The sequence below is a fragment of the Chelonia mydas genome, chromosome 2 (genome assembly GCF_015237465.2).
Source record: "Chelonia mydas isolate rCheMyd1 chromosome 2, rCheMyd1.pri.v2, whole genome shotgun sequence".
Classification (NCBI taxonomy): Eukaryota; Metazoa; Chordata; order Testudines; family Cheloniidae; genus Chelonia; species Chelonia mydas.
The window spans coordinates 169561472-169581618 of NC_057850.1; the positions used below are offsets into that span (position 1 = coordinate 169561472).

The 20147-nt window shown below is 39.9% G+C and overlaps 2 protein-coding genes across 6 annotated transcripts in view; one reads left to right on the forward strand and one right to left on the reverse strand.

Annotated features, from left to right (window-relative positions):
- LOC102933943 (cytochrome c oxidase assembly factor 1 homolog) overlaps positions 1-20147 on the forward strand; it is a 133964-nt gene that overhangs the window by 102149 nt on the left and 11668 nt on the right. The window lies entirely within an intron of this gene.
- STK17A (serine/threonine kinase 17a) overlaps positions 1-20147 on the reverse strand; it is a 59938-nt gene that overhangs the window by 16970 nt on the left and 22821 nt on the right. Inside the window, exons 2-3 of the mRNA XM_037890001.2 lie at positions 15175-15387; positions 1224-1368 (exon numbers count right to left, since the gene is read on the reverse strand). Coding sequence (XP_037745929.1) covers positions 1224-1368; positions 15175-15387 — 358 coding nt within the window. The remainder of the gene's footprint in view (positions 1-1223; positions 1369-15174; positions 15388-20147) is intronic.

A 20147-nucleotide genomic window follows, 5' to 3' on the forward strand; every position in this document is an offset into this window, starting at 1 on the left:
TGCCCAACAACTCACAATAATCTCGATAAAACCAGACAAGAAACTATGGTATTTATTTTGAAGAAAGAAAAAAAAAAACAAAAAACACACACACCAACAAAAACTTTCCACCATTGAAAAATGAATTCCATCATCAAAAATTGTGCAGAAAACTCAGGAAATTCTAAGTTAACACTCCCACAGAAATAACTGTCTGGTAGCACCAGACTGTATATAGTAATGCAAAATGATACTACCTATGCAGAAAAAGTACCAGTTTATAATTGCCATGGGAACCATAAATGAGTTTCCTGACCAAAGAAACCTAATCTGAGTCAAGGTTTTATCACATGGTTGAACTATTCAACCTGAAGTCAGCCTTAGCCAGCAGTTACTACAGTTTATACTTCAATCTTTGCTTAATGAATGACAACAGTTGGCAAATGTTGACTTAAGTGGCTTCTGAAGTTTCTTTAAAATACTAAGTTGTCAAATGCAGTATCATAATGCAATGCATCAGTCCACATGAATCCAAGTACAGCTGCTTAGCAGCCTTTTGTGAGCACTTAGTACTGGAATGGTACATTTATTTTCAGTGCAGTTACAGTTATGTTCAATGTCTTAACCAATTTTTTCCAAATTTCACAAAGCACAAACTGTCACCCAGGTCTATACAAATGTCAATTTACTTTTTAAAAATGTTACTAGAGCACAAAAAGATACTTAAATTCCACTTTAATGAGGGAGCACTGCATGAAGCTTATCTTTGTTTTTAGCAACAGTAAGTTAAAAACTTTGTTTGGTTGTGCAACATATATTAGCAATTTTAGGTCCATATTTCATAGACACTTGTAACTTTCAGAAACTTATTATGTAAGGCCAAAATTGCTAATATCTATTGTACCCCCCAAAAGGTGAACTGTGCGCTTTGGGAAGTGCATAGACGTATATGCACATTGTTTTTATTTATAAATTAGCATTACTAAGGCATTATAGCACTGAGTCAGCACCTATTAACAACTAACTATGGGTATGTCTACATTGCAATCAAAGGCCTGTGTCACCTGACTTGGGCTCATAGGGCTCAGACTGCATGGCTATAAAACTGCAGTGTAGACATTTGGGCTCAGGCTGGAGCTTGGGCTCTGGGTCCCTCATGCAAGCCCAAGTCAGCTGACCCAGCCCAGCCATAGGTGTTTTATTACAGTGTGGACATATTCCATGAGAAAAGTACACACACTTACCTTCAAGTCAAGATGTACTACATTATTTCTGTGTAAAAATGAAACTCCTTCTAAAATCTGCCTCATAAGCCGCTTAACATCTTTTTCTTTGAAGGCTTCTTCCCTTTCAGCCACACATTGGTCAAAGATTTCACCTCCAGCAGCACTATGGAAGAAAAAAAAAATCCATTTTAATTTCAAAAGAAATGACACTGTGTCCAATTCATTCTATTCTGGTTATGGTAGTATTTACTATTCTTTAGAATGAATGACTTTTACACATCAGCCTTACAAAGTTCTGCTTGCCTACAGCAAGCACTTTTGGCAAGCAAATTCTCTCAATATCGTGGTATCATCTCTCTATATCAACAGCATGCTAACCATAGTGTCTGAGCATTTAAAGATGGCAAGAGTGAGTGAATGAACTTTGTAGATAGGCTCAAATTTTCCCTGATAATTACATACTGATACATCAGTAAAAATGTCAAGTGTTTACAAATCCCTAACACCACAAAATTCTAGTCTTCTCTTCTCAGTGTAATAGCAATGGAACTCAAGGAGAAGGAATTATTGTTCTACAATATTGTTCTTTTACTCCATTGACATTTTCTATGTTTTTTTCCTGTAAAAAAAAAAAAAATCTTTATTCACAACTGGACTAAGCAATCTGGAATGATAATTATTAGTACAAGATTTATATTTCAAAATAAGGCTACAAATTCAAAAAATATCTGACTACATTAAGTGCCATATGTTATAATATTAAAAAAAAGTAAATTTGTTCTCTTTATAGAGAATTATTTTTAAAAGAGATTAAAATGTACATCTGATTAAGCAATGTGAATTAAAGACACATACATAATTTACACAACTGATTAGATCAATGAACTATAAAATAAAAAAGGGTCTAGTTAGTCTACAATGAGCCTTTAAAGCCATTAATTTCTAGATTAAGTCTTATCAGACATAAAACAAACCAAAAAAGGATTTTAAAAATCTTCAACTGCATACTAGGACTTACAGGAACTAATGTAGAACTCTGTATGAGAGTATCACCAACTTGCAGATGACGGGCTTAAGCAAATCCTGTTAAACCATGATTTATGCAGACCATTCTTGGCATTCTGTTTTGTCTGTTTATATATTTCTCACAAAATTATAAGATATTTAGTTAGGGCCCTACCAAATCTGCCCTTTTGTGTGCTTTTACCCTATACTATACAGATTTCATGGGGGAGACCAGCATTTCTCAAATTGGGGGTCCTGACCCAAAAGGAAGTTGCAGCGGCGTTGCAAGATTATTTTAGGGGGTGTAGTGGAATTGCCACCCTTACTTCACTTCCTACAGAGCTGGACAGCTGGAGAGTGGTGGCCATTGGCCGGGCATTCAGCTCTGTAAGCAGAACCCCGTCAGCAGCAGTGTAGAAGGGTAGGAATACCATACCGTGCCGTGCCACCCTTAGTTCTGCACTGCTGCCTTCAGAGTTGGGCAGCCAAAGAGTGGCAGCTGCTGACTGAGGGTCCAGCTCTGCAGGCAGCAGCACAGAAGTAAGGGTGGCAATACAATACCATGCCACCCTTACTTCTGCGCTGCTGCTGGCAGTGGCTCTGCCTTCAGAGCTGGGCTCCCGTGGCCAGCAGCCACCGCTCTCAGTTCTGAAGGCAGCGCCGCCGCCAGCAGCAGCGCAGAAGTAAGGATAGCAGTAACACAACTCCCTCTACAATAACTTTGCGATCCCCCCCCAACTCCTTTTTGGGTCAGGAGCCCTACAATTACAACGCCATGAAATTTCATATTTAAATTGCTGAAATAATGAAATTTATTATTTTAAAAATCCTATGACCATGAAATTGACCAAAAGGGACCGTGAATTTGGTAGGGCCCTATATACAGTGGTAAGGATACAGTTTGCTGGTGTTGTCAGCTAAACTGTAGAGAAAAAGTAGTAAGAAAGATATGGTCATCAAAAATGGCAAGCCACCTACTATAGTAGTCTTTTACATTCAGGAGAGAAAAAAAAGGTTGCAGGTTCAGGAACTCAGTCACCGGGAGAAATATCCCCTTACTGCAGTTACACTAACATGAAAATCCTCCTCTATTAAGAGAGTATTTCCAAACAAAAAGATCTATGCACTGAAATGTAAGAGCAATTATAGCACTTAAACCCAAGAGCTGTTTTATTAGATTCTATTTTTTTTATAGGTACTAAGTTATGGAAGTCTTAGAATATGAAAATTCATAAAAAGCTCGATTTTCTCATTTTAGTATATTCAAAGTCTGAGCTCTCAACATATTAATGCAAAGTGAAAATCCAGTGATGCGCCAGGCTCCTATAGGATATGTCTACACTGAGCTGGGGGTGTGATTCCCAGCTTGAGAAGATATACTCAACAGCTAGCTCTTGTCAAACTAGCATGCTAAAAACAGAATACAGTTGCAGCAGTGCAAATAGCAAAAGGAAGCAGACGCCCTAAGTGTCTATCAGAGATGCTAGATACGTATGCAGGGCAGCTAGCCCTTCCGGCTCCTTGTGCTCCTGCAGCTACATTCTATTTTTAGCATACTAGCTTGATAAGAGCTAGCTCTTGAATATGTCTTCTCAAACTAGGAATCATATACCCCGCCCCCCCCCCCCAGCTTGAAGTAGACATACCCTTTGAAGTTCACCATTTCCTTTGCTTCCATCAGCACCATCCATAAGACCACTCTTTAGAAATTTACTTCTTTGCTTTGCAGAAGATTAAGGGCCTAGGCCAACTTCCTTTTGAAGTCAATACAGAGACTTCTGTTACTTCACTGGGAGATGGATTGGGTCTTTACACATAAGGGACTGATCAGTCCTAAAGCCTTCCCTGGAAAGGAAAGTCTTGATGGCACATCTCTGGGTTAGCCATAGTGATGGGCTGAATTATGAAGAAAGGCACAAGATACTGGAATACTAAAATACACTATGTCCACCTGTTTCTCAACCGTTGAGTACTTACATGTTAAGACTTTTAAGAAACATCAAAAATGCCTTCTACCTCAGACTTCTGAGATGAAGACTGATTGTACCAAGGGTACCAGAGCACTCAACGATTAGCTGCATCAGTGAGAATACAAATGACATGATTGGAAATCTACATTCTTGCACCTTCCCGATTTTTTGTTATTTGCAGAAGAGGAGCTTTGAGGGGAATGAAGAGAATAATACCACTTTCTGAGAGCTGCCTTTGGAGTCTAGGCTTTCCTAAGGTTTTGAGGACCTTATAAATCAAACAACTACAAACATCCCGAATCAAAGTTGCAGCACTACTCCACATTTTTCATAATATCTGGACTTGCAACATATTTTGCCATCACTAGAAGGATCTGATGGAATAAACTATGCTGTGGCTGAATTTTAGTGGGATTATAGGTTCAAAAAATTCAAAGGATGACAAAAAGTTACAAAACCCAGGAACTCATTTATAATTGAAACAAATCAAGACAGAAAAATGTATTGGGGAATAAAGCAAGAAAGGTCAAGTTACTTGGCTGTCTTGCAGCAGAGAAAGCACACTGCAGTAGAAAAGTCAGCTCCATCTGCTGTGATGTTTGGGAAAGATCTCTGGTTTGCTGTAAGTCCTCACCGAATGGATCTGACCCATGAATAGTCACTGAGGGGCATGCTAACTTCAAGGGGAGTAAGTTTTCAATTGCTACAAATTTTCTTTTGTTATAGAGCTGCTTCCCCTCCCCCGCTGTTTAGGAATTGGTATAAATTGGAGTCTACATCAAGGTACAAACAAGCAAACTATGTTAACAAAGAAGATGTTGTATCAGTGCAACCATATGGACAAAAACATATTTAAAATCTGATTCTGCTTGTGCAGATCAGTACCTCAGAGGTTCAGCTAGGCATGTAAGTGAGGTTGCAAATTTATTTTAAAACGCATTTATTTTAAATCATCACTATTTTCATGTAAAGATGCAGTTCAAGACTCCAGCTAAAATTTGTGCTTCAGATACATTTTTGAACACTGAGCCCTCCTGCTTCCTAATACTTTTTAAAAGTTTAACACAATAGAAGTTAGGCACCTACGTGCTTTTGAAAAATCACACTAGGTACCTATTTGCATCTTTAGGTCTATAAATACTTGTTCAATTCTGGCCTTTAGTATCTGACGAAAACCTAATGTGCTGGGATTTTCTCTTATACTTTGGACACGCTATATAATTTCAGAAGTCTTATAAAAGAGCAATTGCAAATATGAAGCAGAAATGTTTTCAAAATTCACGCAAAGCTTTTCTTGAATACTAATTTTTACACTTTAGAGGACAGAAAAAGGACAACTTCTTCCAGGCAATTCACACTCTGCATATGGTGGTGACGTATTTGGATAGAATTTAAAACACACTGTGACATGTTGTTGAATAAAATAACTAGTGACCCTTTACAGAAACACAAGAGGAGAAATTTTTGCTAGACTGTTTTGTGTATCATTATGGCACAGTGAGCATAATTGATGCCCTTAAGCAAAAACAGTCTGCTAGCCATGAGCCAATTCAGTCACAAGTCATTAGAAGTACAATGTCATAATGAACTCCAACAAAAGTCTACTGACTATTCATGTCAAGTTGTGCCAACTGCACTACAGTACATTGTTTTATGTATTTCCTAGCTATACTGCAGTTCAGTTTTTTGGAAGCAAAAACAATAGTATGTTTAAAATAAACTTATAGCAATGTCAGATTATTATCATAGCTAATTTATATCACACAATTTGTACATGTATAATGAATTCATTATAGATATATATCTCCTAAATAAAGATAAAGTTGCTTGAGTCCAGTATTAACATTTACCAATTCTTACTTCCAACAAGAGAGTTTCCTTTTCTTTTCCTACAATTTAAGTAGGCCACACAAAGCTCAGAAAGCCATGCATGGTTCTAAGTATATGTGCATATACGTCAAAAGTCAAATGGTCTAAACACACACGACGACTTATATAGACACTACTGAGATATAGAAGCAAAAGGGGACATCTTGTATATATGGTACTATTTTTGGTGGGGTAGAGGGGAGGAGATCAGAGCCTTTTTGCTTTGTTTTAGATTGACAGTATAACCTTTTCACTGTCCTTAACAAATAAATGTTCCAGGATATATTGTGTGTATGTGAGGGGTGGAAGTAGGAGGGGGGTATTGATTTCACTAGGTAAAAAGTTTTTACACTCAGACTTTAAAGCGCTATTTAAAGCAAGACCCCTACAAGAATAAAGTGTACTCAATTCCTAACTATGAATGTCTACAACATAGACATGGTGTAACCCCACAAGTTGGTTTATTTAGACAGTTACTTATTCTCTGATGTAAAAAGGCTCTATTGGTACAAGATGGTGTAAGTCATTGTTTCAAAGCAGTAAAGTGAAGTAGAATTAACAAGATCACAATATCATTACTTAAAGAAGCACTGATTGATTTACACCTTATTTTGCAATATTAAGTCCATTCAACGTCGGTAAAAATAATCAAGAACAGTACCATATACCCAATTAACAGAAATGTTTAGCACAACAACATTTACTCTTCAAGAGCCTAAATGCCTTTTAAATTGCAGCTTGTTGAATGAAGTGTCATTATGGAATTACAGTTTTGGGAGCTTCTCCCAACCCCTCATCTACCTCCACAAGAAATGCTCATGGGAAAACAAACCACAGACTGCAGTGCAGCAGAATCTTCATAAGAACTGGTGTTAAAAATACAATTTAGATAGAGTAAAAAAAGTAATGAGCACAAGTTTTGGATGCTTATGTCTTCAACACTACACCTGTAATTTAACTAACAGGCTCAGAGGAAGTAGAACAACTCAAGAGGTGAGTCTTTTTCAAAACATAAAAGTTTTAGCAGTTGGAGTCACTTGCCTCTACTATACTGCCTTGTTTATGAAAGCAAGTACTATGCAGTATTTTTTTTGAAATTTCAAATGAAATCTTATTGCTAATCATTACTAAAATGTAAATATGTATTCAGTTTAATAGTGAATACATTTTTATCTCATTTTATGTTAGTGAGTTCATACACTCAATTAACAGAAAGGGAGACAACAAAAGTCTGTTGTACCCTGTCCATCAGAGCCCTGGCAGATAACTACCCAATTTAGGTGACCTCTGAGAGAAGAAAAAGTGTGTCATTCTAGTGCAACTCCATCTATCTCTGCCAGTATCCAAACACTCACTGGGTCAAGAGTATAAAAAGGAAGCTAGATCTAATGTTCATCTATTGCCAGAATGAGGCCAGCAGTTTCCATATAAATACCCAGTCCTAAAACCCAGGTTGAAACAGAGCAAGGAAGTCTGAGGACTCCAGGTATTGACAGAATTGTCCCACCACAATTTTTCAGTAGTTCCCTCCCCCTCTCAAAAAAGAAAGATTAGAGAGTTTCTGTTCCAAAAGAGGATTTCTGTACCCTCCTGTTCAACAATGCAGATAAATGGGATTCACATACTTGTTTCAACTTTGGATGAAGTCGCACTAATCAGCTGGAATCAGATCATCCCTGTCCAGCTGAGCTCCCCCCTTAAGTCTTGTTCTTGCAAAAATCTTCAAATCAACTATTTTTCTCCAGGGGAGAAAAGCCCCAGCCAAGACCAAAAAAAGCACAGATATGGCCAAGTATCTTCAGCTGCAGGATTGTGGGGCTAGAACTCCATTCCTCCCCATAGCCCAGACCAGACAGTAAGGTTTACTGGCACAATCTCAAGCTCCTGTTTCCTGTCTCATCGGGCATCACCCTAAAGAGAGCTCTTGACCTGGTGTTACAATTTCCCTTTTGGAAGGCAACACTCCAAAATGAATAACTGATCCAATGTCAACAAGATTTTAACAGCTAAGATGGCATAGGTCTAAATCGTAGGCCAGTGCACAGAACTCACCAAGTAGCTCCAGAACCTTAGTGAGTAAAGTGAGCCAAAAAATCAAAGCATATATCTTGTTTTCCTCCATTCCCTGACACATCTGCCATTACAGATTTTCAATTTTGATCAAATAAGTAATTTTATTAATGAAATTATTTAAAGAAGTCAACTGTGAGGGTAAACTACTGGATGAGGAAAGTGGCCAGTGGAAGCATGTGACTATAAGGCAGGAGAAAAGACTGGCTAGTGAAGGAGAAATAGAGCTGAGGAACAGGTTTGCTGAGGTGCAAAATGAAAGAGACAGGCAAGCAGTAACAGAAGATGGGAAGGCAAGGAAGAAGAGAAGAGTGACTAGTCCTATAAGAAGAGGGGAAGAGTCAATGGAGGTAGCCAGAGTTTGGAGCCCCAGGAGGATAGAGGATGACTCTAAGAAGATTGCAAGTGAGAAAACAGGACAAGATGACTTGCAGCCAGAAAGAACAAAAGGGGGAAGGCCGGAAAATTACACCAACACCAGGAAAAGACAGGTCTACGTGATTGGGACTCCCTATTAAGAAGGGCAACAAGGCTATCTCCAGAGCTGACAAAGAGAACTGAAGGGTGCGCTGTCTGCCAGAAGCTAAGATATGAAATTTGGATCTGAGGTGGAAGAGGAGCTTAATGGGAGTAGGAAAGAATCCACTTATTGTCCTTTACGTTGGAATAAGTGATACTGCTAGATTCTCGCTGGGATGCATCAGGGAAGACAACGCCAGGCTGGGGAAGATGCTTAAAGAAATGGAGGCTCGGGTAATCGTCAGTGGCTTTCTATCTGTCCCTAGAGGAGAGCGAAGGTGAGACAAGATTATGATAATCAACAGACTGCTCAGGCAATGGTGCTGTAAGGAGGGCATTAGGACGTTTGACCACTGGGAGGTATTCACAGACAGAGAACTGTACTCTTGGGATAGACTCCATCTGAGTAGGGACAGAAGTAGATTTCTGAGATGAAAATTGGCACAATTGATTAAAAGACCTTTAAACTAGGAATCTGGGGAAGACGGCTGGGAGATGCTCATGTAATCTCCATCCCTGATTCTAACGGTGAGTGGGAAGAAAATCAAGTAAGAGAGGATACACCTTCCTCTGCAGTGTAGGGCATGGCTCACCCACTGGTTTGAACTAGAGTAAATGGTGTAACTCTAAGACTTTGAGTCAAGATTAGGGGTCTTCAGTAACTCAGCCAGAGTATAAACGCCTACACTACACGAGGGTGAGGTTCTGTGCCCTGCAATGTGCAGGTGGTCAGACTAGATTATCATGATTAAGGATAAGATTCTGTCACGGACGTCACAGATTCTCTGACTTTCCAGGACCTCCGTGACTACTTCTGAGGCAGCAGTCCCCGGGCCCACCAGAGCAGCTTCTGTGAATTTTTATTTATTGACTGTGACCTGTTCCTGACTTTTACTAAAAGTACCTGTGGCAGAATCTTAATATTTATCATGATGGTCCCCTTCTGGCCTTAAAGTTTATGAGTCTAAGAAACACTACTCTGTATCAAAGTGGTGAAGATTCATTACACAGTGTACAACCCAAAACAATTCTGCTGGTTGGGACTTCAAAATGCACTGTGATGGTGAAGTTCTTTTTGGCCTGCATGACAAACATAAGATTTCAACATCTTTTGTTGAACTCATTTGAATTCTGAGCATAATTTCATTCATTCATGCTCTAACTTTTTTTTCCACTTCATTATTATACATTATATACTGAGGTGTCAGAGACCAATACAAGGCAAGGGGACATTTCTTTCTTTACAACTGACAAATGCTACAGCATGGATGATCAGAACGGAGAGACTTTTGAATCTGCATGCTTCTCTTCTCCACTTTGAGACTGTTGAGGGCTTGGGGGGGGAGGAACAGCTTTTTAGATACTCCAGCTATTTTCACTAAACCACTAAATTTTGGTCAGGGACCAAATACCAACATCAGGACATTGCTGACTGGCACATTAGTCATATATCAATTCCCATCTCCCAGCATACAACCTACATTTCTGTATTCCAGTGTCATTTGCTGGAAATAGAAGTGAAAGCTTTATGGAGTAGTTTTCATGTTCGCTGTCATTATTGTTGTAGACTATATGAAGGTAGAAAAGAACATACAATTTTTTCCCATTGACTTATTTCCATTCTTAAAGTTTTGGGTGGATGGTTTTGCCTCAACCTTAACTGCCACTTCATGTAGTTTGCAAATTAGATAAAGGAGGAAGCATCAGCTACTGGTTAACCAATGTTATAGTTCCTCTTCACCTTGGACTTTCCTCTAGGGATGCAGAAGAACATTATGATCCTATTGTATTAGAGCAGAGGCTCCCAAACGTTTCTTATTGCGTACCCCTTCCAAATCTACCAGCTGCCCGCACCTGCCTGTCTCATTACTGATCCTTTGTGTGTTCTTAACACTACCTGCCTTTAGCCATCTGTCCATATTTCACTATTTATAGTGTGACATATACAATTAAAAAAAACCCGACTAAGTTCTGAGCTCAGTTAGACTGGACAGTTGCTGGACAACCGAACCCACGCTGTACGGTGACTGGATGTGAGGGCTCTGTACGTCAGCATCTCTGTATATCTGTGTTCTCATTGGTACATTTTGAAACAAACTAACTACCACATTTTATATAACAAATTCCCACAGAATTTTGAAGCTTCGTCTGAGTAGCCTATTAGGAAAATGTAATAAAGAAAGACAGAAAGAAAGAAAGACAGAAAGATCCACTGTTGCATAATTTCTCCCACATCCCCCACAGAGATGTCTCGCAACCCCCCCAGGGCAGGCATACCACATTTGGGAACCCCTATATCAGAGGCAACTGTTACCTTGATCCCTGTATTGGAAATAAAAAGGACACTTTCTATAGTAGGTAGTACATATTTATTGTACTAGGTTATTTTTTGCACACAGGAAGTTTTTAGTTCTATGGCAGTATGCCTTGTTTTTAAATGAAAAAAGTACTGAATTTATTTTCTTCCCACAAATTACATAAGAAGGCAGCTAAATACCATGCTGCATGAGTGTCATACTTATTTTATATTTCTACTGGAGTCCTTGCCAGTACAAGAAAGAGGAAAAAGGGATCTGCAGTGTCAAATTTTAAATAGCTCTACAAGCTACTTCATGGAAAACTGGATTTCCTCTTAAGTTTAAAAACCTTGTCCTTTATCTACAAGGGATATTTTATTTACTTTTGACTTCTTTAAAAATAGTATTAAAAACGTAAGACAGCATTTGAGGCCAGATTTCGCAGGTGTGTTTAGGACCAATTATAGAAAAATGTCATCTTTTACATTCATGTAACTATCTGTGTCTTAAAACAATGCAAATTTTGTCATTAAACTTTAATGAATTCATACATCATGCACAGGTTAATATCAAAAGAACAGTCTTCATGTGTATTGCACCGCAAAAAGTTAGTCTCATGAATTCATTTTATACTTCATGAAGTGCTAAGAATGTATTTCATACTACATAAGGCACATATTGACTGTTCTTGGTCTGAGAAGTTTAGTCTAAATACTCGGCCAGCACAACCTAGTATATAAAAAAAATTGTCTAAACATTATTTTCTAGAAAATCAGTTGTTTAGAGACAGCAAAGCAGCAGCAGTGATATACCTAGAGGAGCCATATAATTCAGAGTATTTTAATTAGATAAGTTTCATTTCCATATTGACATAGTAACATAAAAATGGCATAACATTACTGTTTCTGGTAGAGTGTAGCCAAAGTGTTCTGATGTGTAAGCTACACAGTGATTAATTTGAAGCTCCTGACTGGAACCTAATGGCTGCAGTTAAGCCTAGCTGTCACTATCTGTTTGCATGCAGTGTTGTTGCAGTTGTGTTGGTCCCAGGATATTACAGAGACAAGGTGGGTGAGGTAATATTTTATTGAACCAACTTCTGTTGGTGAAAGAGACAAGCTTTCCTTACACAGAGCTCTTCATGTCAGAAGATTAGAAGGACCCCTTACAATAGTTATAAGGGTAGTCACGTATCAGTGTGTAAACGGATATGATGAATTGGCAGGAGTGACATCCAAGGAAGACATAAGTAGCAATTTGGGGCCAAAGTGAACACAATTTGCTTCAGTTCAACTTTTGTACTAGAAAACTAGATCTGATGGAAGTTAAAGTATCCACTCCCAGAAAAGCCTTGCTTTCCACATAAAAAATGACCCAAAGGGAAGGGAGGGTCAGTTTACTTTGTACCCATTGATAGAAGATCCCAGATCAAAATATGAAAACTGTATACCATTATTTCCACTCTGGTGGACCCTATTACTTTAAACTTGAAACAATATTAGATTTTTCATGCTACATGTTCACAACTAGCTGCACTCAGTACTTTGTTGGGATTCTTATGAAAGTTGAAATACTACGAGGCAACAGGTCTCACTTTGGTCACCACCATAAAGCAAGTGGACTAGACATTTATACCACCTCAAATCTATTTTTTCTGGATTAGACAAACTAATTACATCCTATTTAAATCATGTTAGGCATAAATGGGCACCTATGCACTACGTCAACAGGTGCATTATAAATACCTTGATGAAAATAACGAACTTGTTATTTGTGTTAAAAAATGCTGCTGAAACCACTTAAGGAAGGGATGTTAAGGGATGTTAAACCAGTTAAGATCAGGGGTGCCACATTTTGCTACATGCTGTACAAGAGAGTGTATAGAGACAGTATCTTGCCCTAAAAAGAGTTTGCAGTCTAAACTGTATGTTTATTAATCCTCTGAATCCAGAAGGTCAGAAGTTTACTAACACTCAGACCAGTTTTGTTTCAACATGTCACTGGAACATGCTGACATTAGAAAAGTGTCCAGATATATTTGCTGAAGTCAGTGGAAGTGTGTTTTTGTAGTTTGCAATCCTAAATGTGCTTTGTATGTGTAATGAAGTACTAACTCCTCCTATCAAAAAACCAGCAGTTCTGTATTCCATGTGTCACAAAAAAAGCCAATTGTTTACTTCTGGATTTGGTGTCTAAGCATATACCACATCCCTGTTGGATTCAAATTTTGAAACTAGCTATTTTGTTTAAATATCACTGGCAATAAACTAAATACAGACGCTATTCCAGTTTTCTATACCGCACTCAATTACACTCCATAGACAATCTGCATACTGTAGTGCAAATAAAGAATATATAACAAGAGTTGACTTTTAGAAAATACCTATTATAACAAGGTTCTACAGTAGAACCTCAGAATTACGAACACTTTGGGAATGGAGGTTGTGAGTAACTCTGAAATGTTCGTAACGCTGAACAAAACACGGTTGGTCTTTCAAAAGTTTACAACTGAACGTTGATTTAATACAGCTTTGACACTTTACTATGCAGTAGAAAAATGCTGCTTTACCCTTTTTAGTAGTTTACTTTTAACATAGTACTGTTCTGTATTTCCTTTTTTGGGGTCTCTCCTGGTGCCTGATTGCGTACTTCTGGTTGCAAATGAGGTGTGTGGTTAAATGGTCAGTTCATAACTGGGGTTCGTAACTCTTAGGTTCTACTGTAGTGCACTTTTTATTTTAAAAACAAATTCCCACTGATCTTCTACAGCCTCTCTTCCATTTAACTGAGCTGCTCAGATGTATGGAGATGGGTAAGCGTAAGGTCCTGATCACAAATTTCATATAATCCACATTTTAGCCTATGAACAGGAATCTGAGAAACTTCAACACCAAGCTATTTAGCAAGCATTGGTTCAGCTAGAATAAGCCTACTGGAAGAGCATAAAAAGGGATTTTTATTATTTGTACTAAAGTAGCCTATGGAGAATTTAATAGAGATTGAGACTCTGTTATGCTAAGTGGGGTATATACATGTAGTAAGAGTCCCAGCATTGAGGGGTTTATAGTCTAAACAGATAAAATTTCTAGGGAGCAGAGGGAGAACACATATTTTACCCCCAATTTACAGAAAGGGAAACTAAGGCTGAGAGAAATTGTGTGACATTAGGAAAGTCACTCGAAATCTGTAGCAGGGCAGGAAATTGAATCCAGATCTGAGAGTCCCAGCCTAGGGCCCTAACTACAAAACCTGCCTTCTTCTCTGGTTCACAGGAAAAAGAACAGTCTTATTAGCAGAACAATCCAGTGCAGAAGACACACTACAAATGGGACATCAGCAATATCTGTTCCAATAGGAGGGCTTCAAGATGCCATGAGTATGTTCAGTGGCAGAATACAAACTGGAAGCTGTAGTTGAAGCACAGTGCCATTGCTAACTTCTTCCTTCAAACTAGCTTTTATTTCAGTCCGACTAGCAAGAAAGTAGCAGAGACTTTGCAGATCCAATGAATAAACCTTTTCTGAAAGAGGTTTATATTTCTACTTGAGACAGAAAAATAATTGACGTTTCAGCTCTCTCTAGGAACCTGTCTGCAATAATGTTGTAAGGCAGTGGTTAATGTACATCACTATAAGAAGGGGCGCTAATTGGCAGCTGTCAGCACAAGGAAAAATGAGTTGTATTCAAAAGGGATATACAGGCCCATAGTCAGCCCAACTAGTATGTTTATGTTTGAGCCTATAGAACAAAGCAGGCACATGCCTGGCGTCTTCCACCCCAATTTCTACCAGGAGAGAGAATCTACTGTCTTGTATCTTCACATGATATTAATTTTTCTAATGAAATAATGTATCTAGAGAAGTTAGTGTATCACATGACCACAAAGCTAAAAGCATATTACAAACAGGGCAACCTATTACAAATAGATTATAAATTCAACTAGATTAGGGAAACTGATATAGTCCACAATAGTCACTTGATCCCACATAACTGCTTGTAATTCCTGATTTCATCATTCTTTCTTCTAGACCCAAAAACCAGGTGGTTATAGCAACTCAGCAATGAAATATTAGTTTTCAAATTTCTTGTCTTTTGGGTGCACAGTATTTAGATTTTTCATTTTCAGCAAATAATTCAAGAAATTACTTAGTGTGAGAATCTCTCTCTCTCTCACACACACACACACACTCTAAAATGGGGAAAAAGTGTCAGACCCCACAATATGAGATTAGTACTTACTATTCCAGAACTAATATCATCTCTGTTGCAGTCTCATAAACTTCATGTAAATTAATGACCCAAAGGTTACATTGCGCCAACTCAAGGACAGCTATCTCATGGATTATTTCCATTCGACAGTCTTGGCCCTTTCTTCTTTTTCGCATGAATTTTGCTGCAAACTCCTTTTCTGTATCTTTCTTGACACACTTCTTCACCACTGCAAACTTCCCTCTGGAATTAAAGCAAAACATTAAATCAGATGGATGATCCTTAATTTAAGTATTAAAATCACTAGTCAAATTTTAATTAGACTATTTAAAATTAAATTAAAATATTTTAGAAAACTCAAAAGAAACTACAGTGGGAACATTTAGAATATGTTCCAAATTTAGAGTTTTTACTCTGTATCAGTGATATTCCCTACATTTAAAACAGGGGATACTGCTGGAACCAGTAACAGCTCAAACTGGAATATATTTTACGTTTATTCACTATACCATATTGTATCTACAAAAATTGAGCCTTTCAGTAGAAAAAAAAATCCATCAATTTCAGGAAGTGAAGGTTATTTATTTGTAACCAGAGTTCTTCAAGATGGCTCTGCATATTTCACTTAGGGGTAGCGTGCCGCACAAAGATGCCTAACGGGAGAACGGTCTCCAAGCCATGTCTGTTAAAGTGCCTGTGCTCTTATTCCCCCGCACCCCAGCATCCCTGAATGTTCTGAAGCAAGCTTATATAAGGAGGCACAGTGCCCTCTACCAGCTCATCTCCTTCCACCACCAAGCCAGAAATACAGAACAAAAAGACAGAGGGGGGGGAAGGTGGGAGGGATGTATGAGTATGCAGAGCCATCTCAAAGAACACTGGACTGACCTTAATTTCTTCTTTGAGTAGTTCTGCAAATTCCCACTTATGAGTAGTTTGATAAGTAGTGCTGAAAATAGCCTGGGGGAACCAGAGCCTGAACTGAATAGAAATTGAAAAACCACTCTAACACATCTAGCATCAACCCCTGAAGCAGGGGTGGGCAATAATTTTCACGGGGGGGCCACTCCATGGATTTTGGTAAGTCGTCATGGGCTGCACATTTCTACTATATTAATGGAGCGGGTGCAGGGCCTCGGAGGGAGTTTGGGTGCAGGAGGGAGCTCCCGGCTTGGGCAGGGGATTGGAATGCAGGAGGGGGTGAGGGGTGTGGGCTCTGGGAGGGAGTTTGGTGCAGAAGGGGGCTCCGGGCTGGGGTACAGGAGGGGGTGCATGGTCTGGGAGGGAGTTTGGGTGGAAAAGGGGGTTCTGACCTGGGGCAGGGGGTTGGGGTGTAGTGGGGGTGCGAGGCATAGGCTCTGGCTGGGAGGTGCTTACCACAGGCAGTTCCTGGCTGGCGGTGCAGCAAAGCTCAGGCAGGCTGCCTGTATGCTGTGGCCCCATGCTGCTCCCAGAAGTGGCTGCAGCCGGCTGCTGCTGGCACATCTCTGTGCGCCCCTTGGGGGAAGCGGGTCTCCGTGTGCTGCCTGAGCCCACAAGCAATCACCGGTTTCCAGCCAATGTGAGCTGTGAGGATGGTGCTGGGGGCGGGGGCAGTGCGCGGAGACCCGCCTCCTGCCCCCCCCACCAGGGGCATGCAGAGACGTGCCAGCAGCAGCCGACTGCTTCCGGGAGCGGTGCATGGCCATGGCAGGCAGGCAGGCAGGCAGCCTGCCTGAGCACCCCGTTGCGCCATAGGACTTTCAGTGGCTCGGACTCTGAGATCGTGAGGGGGCAAAGGAGGCCGGACAGAAATATTAGACGGGCCGGATCCAGCCTGCAGGCCGTATTTTGCCCACCCCTGCCCTGAAGGCTAATCAAGTGCATAATGTTTAGCAAGAGTGTGCATATCCAGGTTCCAGCCCTGCAAATCTCAGCAACAGTCACTTGCTCAAGGCGAGCAAAAGATGATGTCACACCTCTAGTGCAATAAGATTGAACCACTGTAGGTACAGGAATTTCTGCGGCCATGTAATATTCAAACAATGTTGTTTAATCAATCTAGAAATAGTCTTGGGACAGACAGTATGCCCCATAGAATCCCTGTCTAGATTATGTGTATCTCATGCTGATTTTCCAAAACCTTTAGTTCTATTTCACTAATATGCATGAGCTTTCTTTGTATCTAAAGTACATAAAACAGATTCCCCCTCATTAGTATGCAGCATTTCAAATAACACACACACACACTTTCTGATAGTTTTCTAGAATGAAGCAATGCATTCTTCTGCACTGATGAGCATGAGTCTTCAAGAATTGACAGTCAAGTCTGATCACCCCAAGTAGTCAGGTGGAGGGACTGCGGATCTGGATAAAGAATCCTGCTCTGTTGCTGAGAAGGAAGATTACATATGAAGACCCCAGGAGAAAGCTGAAGCAGATCCGTAAACCTCTGGTAATGTGGCCAAGCCAGGGCAATCGGAATTATCTTTTCCTTGTCCTGAGCAAATCATCGTCACCACTTTCTGGATCAATAAAAGGGGGGAGGGGGGAAGCATACAGAAGGCCCCTTCATGAATGCAGAAGGAAAGAATCGAAGATGGACTGACTGTCTCTTCCTGCTCTCAAGCAGGAGAGGTGCCACTTTGTTGACACTTGTAGCAAAACGGGTCCACATCTGGTCAACCTTAACTAGAAACAAACGCTCTGAGTCAAGTGATCCTTAAAGGATCATTCGTGCATTTGAGAAAACTTGCTGCGGAGCAGATCTGCAATTACGTTGTCTTCCCCTGCTAAATGCAGGGCCACCAGGCTTAAAAATGTTACACAGAATGCACCAGTCCCATAAACTGATTGTTTCTGCATGTAGCCGAGCAGAGTGAGCACCCCCATCTGTTGATGTAAAACAGCCGCTGTGTTTTATTTCACTACTTGAACAACCTTCCCACGTATGTGAGGGAGGAACAATGTGAGGGCCAGACGAAGTTTCTCTTAACTCCAACATGTTTTATGTGCAAGCCCCGCTACTGAGAAACCCAGTGATCTCAAACTGTATGATAACTCAGACATGCCTATCCCCCCCAACCATTGTTTGACACATCTGAAGTTATCCTCACTGATGGCGAAGGGGGATTGAACTGGAAGTCTCTGAGGACATGTACTCTGACTGCCTACCACATCAGCGAGTCCGGAAAGTTTCAAGAAATATTGACTAACGTTTGAAGATTATCCAGATTTGGCTCATTGACCTGAGACATCCAGTGATGCACTGGCCTAATTCCGAGACACTCCAGGAGATTTACATAAGTAGTAGCTGCCATGAGAATCAGGAAGAAAGTTACTTTGAGTTCTGACATACTTGAAAGTTTAAAATATTCTTCACTATTTTAAAAAAAATCTGTCCTGTGGTAAAAAGGCTTTTCTGAGTCCAATATGGCACCTAAGAATAAAATGTTGAGTTGAACAGATTCAACTTGACTTTCAGTAGTTGTTCCAGGTCTGGGAAAAAAAAAAAGGGTGATTGTATAAGTGATGTGGCTTAATAGATTTTTGGGAACAGCAGCTTTCAACTGTCAATCATCCAGATATACCCTGCTTTCTCAGCTGAGCCACTACCACAGAGAGGCAATTTGTACAATACTCTTGGTGCTGAGGACAGGCCAAATGGGAGCACCTTGTACTGGAAATGGTGTCCTGCCACCACGAAACAAAGGTACTTTTGACAACTGTCTGATAGAAATATGAGAATATGCATTCTTCCGATTAAGAGTCGCAAACTAATTCACAGTTAAAATGAACGGATTATGAAGGCCAGAATTAACGTACAGAACCAAAGCTTCTAAACGTATTTGTTCAAGTGTCTTAAATCTAAAATTGGATTAACTCCTTCCTCCCCCTGCATTCTTCTCCTGTACTAAAAAGTATCTAGAATAAAACCTGACTCCTCAAGGTGTTTGGACACCTCCCTGACAGCCCCTATCAGAAGCAATTTCTGCACTTCTGAAAGTAGAATAGCGTTGTGAGAGGGTTCCTTGAAAAGGGAACGGTATGGGGAACTGAAAGTGCATAGTTTCTCATACTGAATATAATAGCCCTTTTCTGTAATTTCAAGGATGTAATAATAAACCTCAATTTGCTGAAAAAAATGGGCTAGTCTCCAAACTGAGGAAGGGAAGGATCCTTGCTGACTGGTTCTCAATCCTCACATCAAATCTGAGGCTTGGTGTTCAATGAAGATGACAGGGAGGAAGTAGATTGTTGAGATTTAGGCCTTGATTTGAAAGACTTCTTCTGTTGACTCTGGAAAGTCACAGCCTGCTGATGTCATCTTTGATTTGACAAGAAATAAATCAAGGAAGGCTACGGATAATACTGTCTCTGATAATGGAAAGAAAGAGTAGAAAGTCTTCCAGTAGAAGGAATCAAGGCTAAAGAACAGAGCACTGATCTTGCCTCCTTTAGCTTTTCCAGTCATTCATGTCTTTTCACTGACAAGACCAAAGGGGAGATCTTCCGCCTTAATTCTAGTATCCAGAGCCAGAAGAGAAGAGCGAAGCCAAGTATGTCTCCTCTGAGTAACTGCAGAAATCAACGTTCTAGCAGAAGAGGCCGAAGTGTCAAACGAAGCCCTGAGAGCATACTTAGCCACATTCTGACCCTCCATTTGGATCACATTAGCCAACATCCTTTTATTATCTGGCAAATCCTGTACAAACAATAGCATCTTTTACCATAGGTGGAACTGATAGAGAGTCATAACAGCGTAATAATTTGCCGCCCCTAATACCAACAGTGGAAGAAGAGAACACATTTCTTCCTAAGGAATCAATCCTCTTTCTCCTCTCTATCAGCAGGAATGGAATATGCTTGTCCAGACCTTAACCATTGTTGGCAACAGGTACCAACAAATTATATACAGGGTGTGTATGAAAATACAACCCCCACCCCAAGAATATTTGATATAATTTGTCTGCCTTCTTGGAAATAGGCTGACAAGAGAAAGGAGTGGATCAAACAGTCTTAAC